Source organism: Micropterus salmoides, unplaced genomic scaffold (genome assembly GCF_014851395.1).
Source record: "Micropterus salmoides isolate LMB-PRFRI ecotype aquatic unplaced genomic scaffold, ASM1485139v1 Ms_hic_scaffold_23, whole genome shotgun sequence".
Lineage (NCBI taxonomy): Eukaryota > Metazoa > Chordata > Actinopteri > Centrarchiformes > Centrarchidae > Micropterus > Micropterus salmoides.
The window spans coordinates 11655687-11668309 of record NW_024041484.1 but is presented as its reverse complement, the minus strand read 5'-3'; the positions used below and the strand labels follow the sequence as shown (position 1 = coordinate 11668309).

Genomic DNA, 12623 nt, shown 5'->3' with positions numbered 1-12623 from the left:
TTACTTTTGCGTTACCAAAATGCTGGATGGTTATTTCGGATGCACTAATTGATGAGGAGGCAAGCCTGAGCTGTGTTAGGTAAGGGATTCCCCTCAAGGTAAACGGAAACATTTGTCACTGCGGGAATACGGCAGCGGGGCTGGATATGGATCCAAAGTACCAACACTTGCAGTTTGTGTCTGTGTCTATCTTTTTCTTGAGTTGAGAGGTGATCCAAATAAAATGTAATGGCTTTTGCAGTGTCTCTACGAGGGAGTTCGGTGTGAGCCACTATCTTAGTCTGTTGTTCTGCCCTCCGGTCACTGCGCATGTCATGTGACTGAAAAATATGAATTGACAAACCCACAGAGAAATATCACCCGATTCTTCAGTTCCCCTCAGCTTTATGGAGCATGTTAGCATATTTACGCAACTTTACTGTTTAATTAACTCACACCTGCAGCTGTTTTTAGCAGAAAAACTCCACTGGATGCTATTTGCCCAGCACTAAATAGCAGACAGACAAAGTTAGCAACTAGCTGGTCAACACAGAGGAGCATTTAGCAGCTGAAGAACTAGATATTTTTATCAAGACAGCCATTGTTGCTCCGTGTTAGCTGGTTGTTTAAATAGGCTATTGTTAGCTAACGTGTTTGATGTGTTTTGTGTGAAATGTTCTGTCTTCTTTTCAGAACTATCTTCTTGCTTGTTTAGCCCATTAACTTCAGATCTACAGAAATATTACTGATGACTATTTTCAAAACATTTTCTGGGTAACTGATACCTAACACTAGCCACAAAAAAGAAGGGGATTATATTTACACAATCCTTCTTACAACATCAGGGGTTAAATCTGGGTATGATTTTCTGACAATGGCTGAATCTGCACTGCAAGGAAGGAAGGGTATAACTGCGTACCATGTGATGATAATGTTACATTGACATAAAAGATGACTAAATATCACTGTGACAATTTATCTGAAGCAAATTTTTGAGTCTTTGCAAAAACAAAGCAACAATGCAAGGATGAATCGATTACCCTTTAAAGCATTATACAACTGTCAGAGTAACACTCAGATGCGTGACTGTCAAGCATCCACCCTCAGACTCCCTCAGTCATTCATCTTTTTGCAGGTTTGCTCTGTATGTTTGTGAAACTCATCCCACATCCCTAACAGTGTGTGAGTCAGTGTGGTCCAACACTATTACGCAGAACCAAGCTGCCCTTTCTTTCTTTTTCTGGTGTTGATTCAGGCTCTCTTAAGTATTTCAACATCTAGAACACTGCCACAAAAGACACAGGAAAATCCATTTGTCATGTCCCTCACAGTACAACTCATTATGGATGGTGCACTGAACCACTACAAAAGCAGCAATTGCTTTAAAGGGTCAGCTTTTCAGTGTTTCCTGAGAAACCAATTTCAGAACATAATTAATCTTCAGGGAGATATGTTTTGTGCTGTTTGGTAAAGGTGGAAATCTGTCCTCACAGTTGGGGAAAGTAATTGAGAATGGATGATGCAAAACCAAGGACTCTGAAAACTGCCCTTTTCAGTTCATTGTACCTCTAAAACATTTGAGACAGACAACCTCAGCGTAGTGTCCTTGGCCAGCATCAAATAAGATACAAAAAACAACTCACGGAACATGGAAGTATTTAAAATTTATAAAAGGGAAATTCAAATACACAGAAATATGATATATTATAGAAAGGACTGGAAGCTTTCTTTTTAGAAATCCACACATGCTTTATGCCAACACACACTCAAACACATCCCTATATTGAATTAAAACACAAGTTGAGATGGACATTTTTATAGAGCGCCTTCATTGCCAGGTATGCCACAGATTCCTGGAAGCTAGTGGCACTTTAACTGGACTGAGGGGAAGAAATGTCTCTTAAAGTGAATCACACACACACACACACCTGAAGTTTAACTGAAATTAAAATAAATTTTGCTAAGAAATCCGAATGTATATCATTGGTGTTTGTTTTGACGTGTACATATTTGGTCACAATTGTAATTATTTTATTTGAATATATTATATATATTTATATACTACATGTGTGCATGAGCTGGACAATGACTCAGCAGGTGTTGAAAATAGTGGCAAATTAGGCTGACTAGCTAAACTTTCCTAGTGTAAGCTAGTCAGACTAGCCTGCTAGCTTCCACTTAACAGCACGATGGATTGTCTCAAACGTTGTAAGAGGCTTGATGTTTTTACTCGCTAACATAACCACACCAGGTGCTTGTTGAAATAGTGTGAAAAGAACTATGAATTGCTGCAGTCATTACACTACGGACATTGACAGCTCGTCTCCTTGCTACCCTGGCTGTTTCCACAAATTTGTCCAAAAAAAAAAAGGTTTTATCCTCTTTCGAAAAAATCCACTTTGACTTTAAAGTGATTAAGCCTTGAAAATGCACATAAGTCTACATATTGTACCGAATGAGTCGTTTTCAGTCAGTGTACAAATTTAGGGACGGTGCTGAGCAGCACATTACGATGCAGAACACATAACTAGGGAAGATTAATGTCACTGTCCTGGCCTGTTAGACAAACACTCTCATTTCTGGATATTCTCTCATCCTCCCACTGATCAATTACCAACACTGCACTGAGATCCAGGGTAAGTGCTGCTGCTGCTGCTGCTGCTTTTTGTAGGCTATATCTGCAAGTGTAGTTACCACATTATGAATATAGAGGACATTTCTGATGGCTTCACACAGTAAAAACATCTCTTAAGTTGGGTTTTCTGTTGTTATTAAGAGCTAAAATATGCCTTAGTTTAGGGAATGAATATATTACTACTAATAATATAATATGCAAGACAGTAGCAGATTCAGCTGTTTTATGATTTATCTTCAAAATAAGAAGCTCTTTGAGGGGCTTGGAGTGGTCATGTGGTCCGCCAAATGCAGTCATAGAGATCAGACAGGCCTCACAAAAATGTGTGTGAGACAAATTGCCAAACAGACAGCCAGAGCAGAAGAGCGAGTGAGCAGCCTATTCATCTCCTCGCTCGGAGCATGCAGGTACAGAGGTATGGCAGCCTTACAAGGTCAATATTTTACTTTGGTTTGTGCGCTCTAATTAAATTACAGGCAAAGTGCCCCAGGAGAGCACACAGAGAGATATAGTACCTGCAACCCCTCCCACAGCTCTGCAAGCCAAACAATTTGTGGCATGAGCTGAGATGTGCTGTGTTTAGTCCTTGCAGCATGGCTGATTTGAAACAATTTCAACATGTTTCAGGAGATCAGGAGCGTACTGAGGCACAGAGCAGCCAGGGTGGAATTGGAGAGGTTTTTTTTGAAATATTAAAATTGACCAGGAAAGTTCACAAACCTTGAGGCGGTTTAATGTGGAAAATATTTTCTGATCTGACCTTGACCAACAAGGGTCGCATGCAACATACAGTAATAGCCTATGCATGTCAACACTTGTTTTCTTCAGATGGAATATCAAGCACCAGACAGGAACTGTTGATGAGCCTGGCTGATGTAAAATAGTCTCATGGTTTGTTTATAGCAGGGCCTGAGGGGCAGAGACATGAAGTACTCATGGCTTGTCAGCCTAATAGTCACTAATAAGAGGAGTGAAGTCACAAATCCACTAACTGTGGAATAATTAGTTTGAATCCCAAAACCAGTTTGAATTTCATTTGAAAAAGAATTCAAACAATAGCAGAATTGTGCAATCACTTCTGTACGGGACAAAAGCCTGGGGAAATAAAAAGAGAATGTTCTTTAAGAGAGGAAAAAAAAACATCCAAAAGGCGCAGTTTAGAATAAAGCAGGTCTGCAATTGGCTGAGCGCACCAGGAAGTTCCAGTCGCTGCTGCTGTCATCTGACTCTGACGCATGCGCTCCAGTTTCCCGAAAGTCAACAGCAACAGCGGAAACTCAACATGGCTCCCAAACTTGAACTTGTGGCGATCGTGTGGCTGATCATTCTCTCTCTGATCCCCCCGGCCGAGGCTTACGATGCGGGCGACGCTTTAGCCCTGCTCCTGGGCACCACATTGACCGTGGTGGGTTTCTGCGCCTTCCTCGGCTGGTACGCACGCAGGCGGAACGGACAGATGTGAGCGAGACTCTCTTGATTGTGCGCCTGTCCTGCCATGTTATCCTCCACCGCATTAATACCTCTTATATTATATCATATCATATGGACTTTCTGGCATTATGTTTGTGTGGAAGCGACTAATAAGAAACGTGCCTTATTGGAATGAATACGTTAAGCGCAACAGGAACCACGTGGACTGTTGGAGAAGGAGACAGACATCTAGGAAGTCCAAAACCAGGAACTGTTTATTTGTTGCATGGCTGAGATGAAAGACCAAACACGGTTTCATTCTATATGAAAAGACTGCTGCAGTTACTGTATATTCTCCTGTGGACGCTTGCATTGCATGTTGCGCATATTCTGCCATGCTTGGAGTGATCACTGTGATTTCCTGACATGTTTATGTCTGCAATGCGCAACACATCATGGTCAAGCACAATATCAACATGTGGTTGGCCTGTATGAAAAGAGTGGAGCTGTTGTTGCAATTTCTGCTGTCAAAATGTGTACCAAAAGCTTTGAGAATAATAAACTGATTGATCTGATGCTCTTCATAACTCATGGTTTGCGTGTTATTTGAATGATATGCTAGATGATCACATTCCCCCAATTTTCTTTCATTTACAAAGTGTGGAAAGTGTGCTTTCATGTCCAAATGTGGATCAGATCCCCTTCTGACAAGATTTAAATGTGTTTTGTGAAGGTTCTGATTGCAGCCTGTAAATGTTTAAAACTTCAAGCCATCTGTAGTGGCTTAAGGCAGTCACATCTTTTAATAGGAGCTCTCTTATGTGATGTGTTTGGAATGTCGACTGTCCAATTATAGGCTATTGGTTGGCGGTGGATGATCTAAAAGTGAGGTGAGGATAGCCACATTTAAACTTTTAGCTAAATTGACATTATTTTTGCTCTGTAACTTCTGCAACATTTCGTCGGAACTGTCTGACATTTTCTCTGCTTGACATTTCAAACCTTGAGCAAATCAGTGTTAAGTATACTTAAGCAAACAAAGCAATAAAATACTCCATTATATGTGCTGCATTCACCTACTTTTAAAAGTACAGAAGTATCAAAAGTAAGCTGGCTCTGAAAATCCCTCCTTTGACTGATATATGTCAAAGTCACTACTTTATTTACAGCAGCCTACAGTTGGGTACATTATCCCACTGGTTCCCAACCCAGAGGTCGGGCCCCTGAAAGTTTCACAAGATCAATCTGTGAAGTAGTGAGATGATTAATGGGGTTGGAAAGAAGAAAAGAACAAAGTTATGATATGTGTATACATTTTTGGACTTTGTCTTCTTAGGTTTTAGCATGAAATATTGGATACTTTTACCTGTTTGGTCCTCAAATAGTTATTTAAATGAAACCATGTGAGAAGTTTAGAGAGGAATGTCTCCTTGTAAGAACGGCTAAGGATGCATAGACATCTGAAACATGAGGGGCCCTCTGAGATGTGGTGGAGTAGAAGTAAGCAAGGTGGCAAGTAGAGCATGAGTACCTCAAAATTGTACAGCATGAGTAAATGTACTTATTTACTTTCTACCACTAGATCAACCATAATAAGCTTTTTTTTAATTGAAACTCATTTGTATATAAAAAAAGATCACCTTCATTACCTTGTATAACTGATGGTTAAAAGCATTTTTTAACCCTGGCATGGTGATACATCAAAATGTTTACATGGTCTATGCCAAAATGAGTAACTGTTCATTAGAGAATATTGGGACATGCACAAAATCATTAAGGTCTTGTTTTTAATTTAACCGTGTCTGCAGGGCAGTAAAGGTTCCTTTGAAGAAAAATTAATTATTGAATCTCGAGGTCACTATGTCTGTGGTATGTGGTAAGCTGACTGCAAAATCTGCACAGTTTACACTGTGCCCTATAGGCCTACGTGAATGTTGTAACACAGTAGTGACACATTTCCTACATACAATCAATTAATGTTTTATAGCCCAGGTACATATGAAAACGTGTTTCAGTTTGTGTGTGTGTGCACTTGTGCAAAATCATTGTTTACTTACATTGTTTACACTGCTCATGACATTATGGCTCTCCATACATGGATAAGAAATAGGATACTATGAATTTGTCATGCTGCCCGGGCAGAATGAATAACAGGGCGCAGAGTGCTTGTCAATTATGCATCTACAGTACAGATCAATTCATTCTACCTTGAGGTGAACTGGCAGCCTAATTTAACCCTTCACCTTGACATTTCTGTAGAGTGAAACATGTATGAGTGCACTGAGAGAGCTACACAAATGCTATAGCTGAATACATCTGACAAAAAAACTATTATGAAGCAAAAGGCCCAAACAAGGAGATAAAACACATAATAAAAGAGATATGATCAGCATAGACTGAACCACATTCAGCTTTTGTATCATTTATGCTTGTTTTCTATGAAGAAAAATATTCAAACATGTCACTTTAAAGAAGTAGGTCTAAATCTTCACAGTCAGGAGAATGATAAAGAAGTTTTAACTAGACACTGGGTGTAAAACTGACCTGAAGTAGTAAACCGTTACACTACACGTTACCAGGGGAAATAGCGAGTATAGGCTACTGCTGTAACGCGTTACCTGCAAGCAGCGGCCCCTTTGAGCAGATGTTACTGTGAGAGAGAGGGAGCTGCTGCTGCTGCTGCTGCAACAAGAGACAAGACGCGTCTTGGATCACAAATAGGGATGCAGGGCGCATGCGCGCTGGGCTCCGCTTACTGTAGGATATTCACCGTGGAGGAAAAAAGGGGGCAGGCAACAAATCAGGCTTTTTTAAAACAGCAAAAACCCGACGTGTGCAATGTAAATAACCTCCAGGAGGGAAACGAAATACGATTATCAACAGGTAGGATTTTGATTGATCTTGTGATCGGCTGTCTCTCCATCTGTCTCTCTTTTTTTTTTGGAGGGGGGTAATTTATTTATTTATTTTTGGCCTTGTCTTGTGTGGTGGCTGCGATTCTAGGCAATTCATAGCGGGGAGCTGGAAATAATTCTAGTCTAATGGACGTACGAATCCGCTATACTGTTATGCTTTATCCAGTCGATTGGGATGCAAGGACGATGCTTTTAACCTGCTGTGTTTTTTCTATGAAACGCGCGTAGAACACTTGACTGACAATCGGAGGACGCATTTAAACGCGTAAGTAGACACAAACGCCGATACAAATGAAATCAGATGTTACCACAGGCTGTGTGTAATTTTCCAGACAATGAAAATAGCGATCAAGTAGAACATCATATAATATCAATAGCAGCAGGCTTGTTATTGTTACTTCCAGTCATTTTCAGTCCATCCCGATTGATAATCACACCCGCGCAATAGCAAGTATTTTAGCTTTAATGTCAGTATTACATAGTACAAGTTATTCTCTTCAATCTTCGTAATTACTAATATTAAGGATGATCTGGAAAATGGAGTCTGGGTCAATAAACGCCCTAATGAGAACACTGCGTATTAACGTAAAACCCGTAATCCAGTTAACCTTTAATCAGACAAAAACACGAATGCTTATGTATGCACTACGGCGATTTTCCACAATGCATAAAGGCAGGGCGAGTTTATTCGAGGCATCTGCCGTTGTAGAGAGGCGTCCTCTGTTCTGCAGGGTGCGGGGTGGGCTCAAGAAGAGCTTATTTTGGACTGCATTTCTCTTAATGTTTCACAGTGCGCTAAAAACATGTCCAAAAGAATCCAAATCGAGACGCTTTTGTCTAACCCTTCTTTCTTTTCTGAGAGGCACGCGTAAAAATGCATCGTTTCTTAATGAAGTGTTTTTGCCACCATGGTGCTTTTGTTCAGGAAATTCCGAAGCCACATGAAAAAATTCTAATATTGTATCAGATTAATGCTTTAGTCTAATCAAGCTCCATCACTGTCTGTCTGTCTCTAGACAAAGTATTCCTGCTGGGGCAGAGTTCTGCACTGTGCCACTCTAAATGTTAAAATGTAAAACAAATAAATAAATAAATAAATAGCAGGCAGAGGGAAATTATTTCTTATCACATTCTAGATTGTGCAAGTGCAGTTGAAAACAATGCAGTTGTTGTATGAGACTGAATGCTTATGGGTGGATAATATTTTTCAGGGATTTTTTTTTTAGGTGTGATGAGACAAAGGAACAAAGGATGCCTTAGAGGAGAGGTTGCCTATATGCCTGGAAACCTCTTCAAAGCACACCGCCAAATGGATCTAACGCCTCCCCCTGCCACCTCTAGATCATGATACTTGGCTGAAGCTATTCCGCTATCTTTATGATCCCTCCTCCATCTATGGCGAACTATAGCCATGCAGGGGACCACACCATCTTGCAGAATGTCTCTCCTCTCGCCACGTTCCTCAAACTGACCTCTCTGGGTTTCATCATTGGAGTAGGTGTGGTTGGAAACCTCCTGATCTCCATCCTGCTGGTCAAAGACAAGAGCTTGCACCGAGCGCCCTACTACTTCCTGCTGGACCTGTGCGCCTCTGATATCCTACGCTCCGCCATCTGCTTCCCCTTTGTCTTCACCTCCGTCAAGAATGGATCTGTCTGGACCTATGGCACGCTGACCTGCAAAGTGATCGCCTTCCTGGGTGTGCTCTCCTGTTTCCACACGGCATTTATGCTGTTCTGTGTCAGTGTCACGCGCTACCTGGCCATCGCACATCACCGTTTCTACACCAAGAGGCTGACCTTCTGGACCTGTCTAGCTGTCATCTGCATGGTGTGGACGTTGTCAGTGGCTATGGCGTTCCCGCCGGTGCTAGACGTAGGGACGTACTCTTTTATCCGTGAGGAGGACCAGTGCACATTCCAGCACCGTTCCTTCAGGGCGAATGATTCACTGGGCTTCATGCTCCTGCTGGCGCTCATCCTCCTGGCCACACAGCTGGTTTACCTCAAGCTCATCTTCTTCGTTCATGACCGTCGAAAGATGAAGCCTGTCCAGTTCGTGCCTGCTGTCAGCCAGAACTGGACCTTCCATGGGCCAGGCGCCAGCGGCCAGGCAGCGGCCAACTGGCTAGCTGGATTTGGTCGAGGCCCCACCCCGCCTACTTTGCTTGGCATCAGGCAGAACAGCAACGCAGCGGGCCGCAGGCGTCTATTGGTATTGGATGAATTCAAAACAGAGAAGAGGATTAGTAGGATGTTCTACATCATGACATTTTTCTTCCTGGCACTGTGGGGGCCCTATCTGGTCGCCTGCTATTGGCGGGTGTTTGCAAGGGGCCCTGTGGTCCCTGGGGGCTACCTGACAGCAGCCGTGTGGATGAGCTTTGCCCAAGCTGGGGTCAATCCTTTCATCTGCATCTTCTCCAACAGGGAGCTTCGGCGCTGCTTCAGCACCACACTCCTCTACTGCAGAAAATCCAGGTTACCAAGGGAACCCTACTGCGTTATATGAAGGTTTTGCTGTGGGTTTTTTCTCATCTATGTCTCTATTTCCCTGATTGATCTTGATCTGGGCTTGTTCCCATTGTACAGCGCATTCTCTTCTCTCTCTCTTCTCTTCATCCTCCAGTTTATCTCCTGCTGCTCCTTCACCTAACCCTTCTTTTCAGAGGTAGAAGGTGGACTGCCCATCACAAGGCTCTGCCGGGGTGTTTGAATATGAAACGTATCAAATATGGAGGCTGAAGGGAATGGGAATACGCAGGAGGTCTGGATCTCCTCCTGTGTTTATGTTCTAGTAAACAGACATTATGGAAGGCCATGCCAATGCAGAGAAGCAAAAAGTTGAAAAAAAGAAAAGAAAAAAGATTTGACAAAACAATAAAAACAAAACCTCTTGCTTTGGATATTTTGAAGATGCATTATTCTGTGAGGTGTGAAATACGTAAATATGAAAAGAAAAAGAAAAACAGAACAAAAAACAAAGAAATGATACCTCTCAAGGAGTCACTGGAAATGTTTTACATTTTAAGAGTTGCACTAAAAAGAAGATGTAAAGATGCTTTTTTTGGTCAACAGTTGCCAGCTGCATTGCAAGGACAACTTTTTTTCTCCCTTTTTTTTTCTCAAAATAAACAATGAATGCTTTAATTTGCAACAGACTACACAACCGCTGTAAGTAAAGCAAAACTTGGTGACTGTTGGAATACACCATAACAAGAGGATAAAATGGTTTTAATGTAAGTGATATCTCTTTCATTTACGGGGCGGGGGATTAACGGTGGGGATTTACAATGTGTGGTTTTGAAGTTGCAACTTAAAACTAGAAATAATTTCTTGTAGTTTTACGATCCATATGTCCCTAGTGTCTGGCATTGTTATTTTCTTATCATCTTTTACAAAAAAAGAGGAAAAAAGATGAAATGATGTTTGGATTTGAAAAAAAAGATGTTGCTTTTAAGAACAACCTTGTGCTTAAAAAAGACACTGAAGAAGTAGTTAAATGTTTCATCATATCCATGTACCTAAACACTATCATATTGTTACAGTATTGCTGATGCCACTCCAGGTGTTCTTGCCTTAATGGTTATGATATTGTCATGTTTCTTGGTTGTTGGTTGGGTTCTTTTTTTTTATTTATTTTATTTCATTCACCCCTAAAAAGTCGATTTTTAGATGCAAGGGGAGTTTTTTTTTTTTCACATCAATGTGAAGTGCATGTCCATTTTTAAAAGCTGGTCCACTCCCATGAGCATCACAGGCCATACACTGAGCAGCCCATTTTTATTCTGCAATGGTTTGCTACACCCCACAGAGTGCGCAGAGCACAGGGAGTGTGTGTGTGTGTGTGTGTGTGTGTGTGTGTGTGTGTGTGTGTGTGTGTGTGTGGGTGTGTGGGTGCGTGGGTGGGTGCCTATGTGTGCGTTTCAGAGCATGTGTGTTGTGTGGATCAGACAACAGTCACTTCAAGACCAGAGCCTTAGTATGAAATCTTGCACAATTTGTAAAAAATGTAAAAGACAAAAAAAAAGACATTTAAGGCACACTGTCTTGTTTCTACTTTCCCTACATTTGCTCTCTACTGATTGTTTTCAATGACTTACTTTTTTCTCTTGTGGCCATTTTAATATTTATTATGTATTCTTTTTTGTATATTATAGATAGATTGTGTGTAAGTATGTGAGTCTTTCATTTTGAAGTCCCGAATGTGAGTACAGTTTCAGTTAGGATTGCAATTGCTGAAAGTTAACTGTGTAATCTGTTGCTTTTTGAAATAAAAAAGTTTCCATTTTACAAAAATTGTTCTTATCCCTGTCATTGGGTGGAGATCATACTGTATGGCCACACTAACAGCTGCAAAACCCCTCAGAATTGGTTTTGAAATGGTGTTTGGTCAAGTGATGGATTTGAACATCTTCACCCCTGCAGGTCAAAGATTTATATTTTTTCCTCACCTGAATTCATAAGACAAAGCACTCAAAACAATCCACACTGGTGTAAAATAATTACTTTGAGATTGCTAACTACTTTAAAGCCATTGCTGAATTTTTATAATGTCCATATTTTGTATTCAAATGATTAATGGTTTTTGGTATTTCTACAAAGATTTTATATGTGCCATTTATTTTCATGCTAACCTTCTTTTTATATGAAAAAGTGATAAAACTTTTAAATGTGCCTTTTCTGGAACGTAATCTTTTCTGTCATTTGAGTCCTTGGGACAGCTCATCAAAACAGAATATATGCTAAACCTTGTCATTGAATGTGAAGTGTGTTTGACATTTAATGGGAATAATCTCCATGAATATATCCCAGGGCACACTCACCCTTGCAGTTTTTCATTCTGTGTTAAAGGGGAATACCACTGAATTTCAGATGTAATATATGCAGCTCTCATATGGAATAATGGCAGACCACTCTGGAATAATGAATATCCTTGCACTGAGCCCTGTAGCCACATATGACACAGTGGTTTGTCCCATTCGCTCACTTTTTAAGGTCACACTATGTTCAGCGACACTGAAAATTAATTGGGAAATATGGAAACAAGAACTAAGGATATGTGAACAAATTACTAGGTATTCTCAAATGAATCCCCATTTAGTAAGATGTCAAATGCTTCAATATAAAAACAAATATAACCAAATTATGAGAAAAGATTTTCAAAATTCCTCACACTTTCCATGCAATTCATCAGCCCATTCGAAGATAAAGAATAATGTTTTTGTTAAAATACATAAGAAATTGTCTTGTGTTTAAAACTGAGGTTAATAAAGGCCACAAGACGAAGGCACATTTATTCTTAAATTGAGTGGTATTTCTCTGTAAAAGACTGTGATTACAGTATATAGACAATATTTGAAAGCTAGTATGTGCATCTGTAAGAATAGACTGTGAACTTAAAAATGTGAGATTTGTAACCTGTGCATTTTGTATAATTCAGACATCACTGTAGCATTTTGCTTTTTAACCAAACATGTGTTCCATTCCATATTTTTTTCTACCCTAAAAATCATTCAATGAAATAATGTGACCTTAGCCTAGGTGTCTGAAAACACAAAATGTGATGCTGAAATGATTTGTAAACACTCTAGGTAATTGCATGCTGGGCCTCAGGTTCTGCTGATCCATTTCCATTACGAGGTTGGCAATTACTGTTTGTTTTTTGCGGACATTGATCACACA

General features: G+C 40.4%; 2 protein-coding genes across 3 annotated transcripts; both read left to right on the top strand.

Annotated features, from left to right (window-relative positions):
- The first annotated feature begins 3839 nt into the window (after positions 1-3839).
- Positions 3840-4611, top strand: LOC119918447 (small integral membrane protein 30-like). Its single transcript, XM_038739199.1, has one exon. It carries the CDS (start codon positions 3897-3899, stop codon positions 4074-4076), a length of 180 nt encoding a protein of 59 aa, XP_038595127.1. The 5' UTR covers positions 3840-3896; the 3' UTR covers positions 4077-4611.
- A 2148-nt stretch (positions 4612-6759) lies between these two features.
- gpr85 (G protein-coupled receptor 85) lies at positions 6760-11411 on the top strand. Of its 2 annotated transcripts, none has more exons than XM_038738349.1 (2): positions 6760-6907; positions 8166-11411. In XM_038738349.1, the coding sequence occupies exon 2, from the start codon at positions 8317-8319 to the stop codon at positions 9448-9450; it is 1134 nt and encodes a 377-aa protein (XP_038594277.1). In that variant the 5' UTR covers positions 6760-6907; positions 8166-8316; the 3' UTR covers positions 9451-11411. The 2 variants fall into 2 exon arrangements, with proteins under 2 accessions (XP_038594277.1, XP_038594278.1); XM_038738350.1 differs by having other exon boundaries at positions 8151-11411.
- The last annotated feature ends 1212 nt before the right edge of the window (positions 11412-12623 follow it).

Coding starts and splice junctions, on each gene's coding strand:
- LOC119918447 (XM_038739199.1), top strand. CDS start 3,897: ATGGCTCCCAAACTTGAACTTGTGGCGATCGTGTGGCTGATCATTCTC.
- gpr85 (XM_038738349.1), top strand. CDS start 8,317: ATGATCCCTCCTCCATCTATGGCGAACTATAGCCATGCAGGGGACCAC.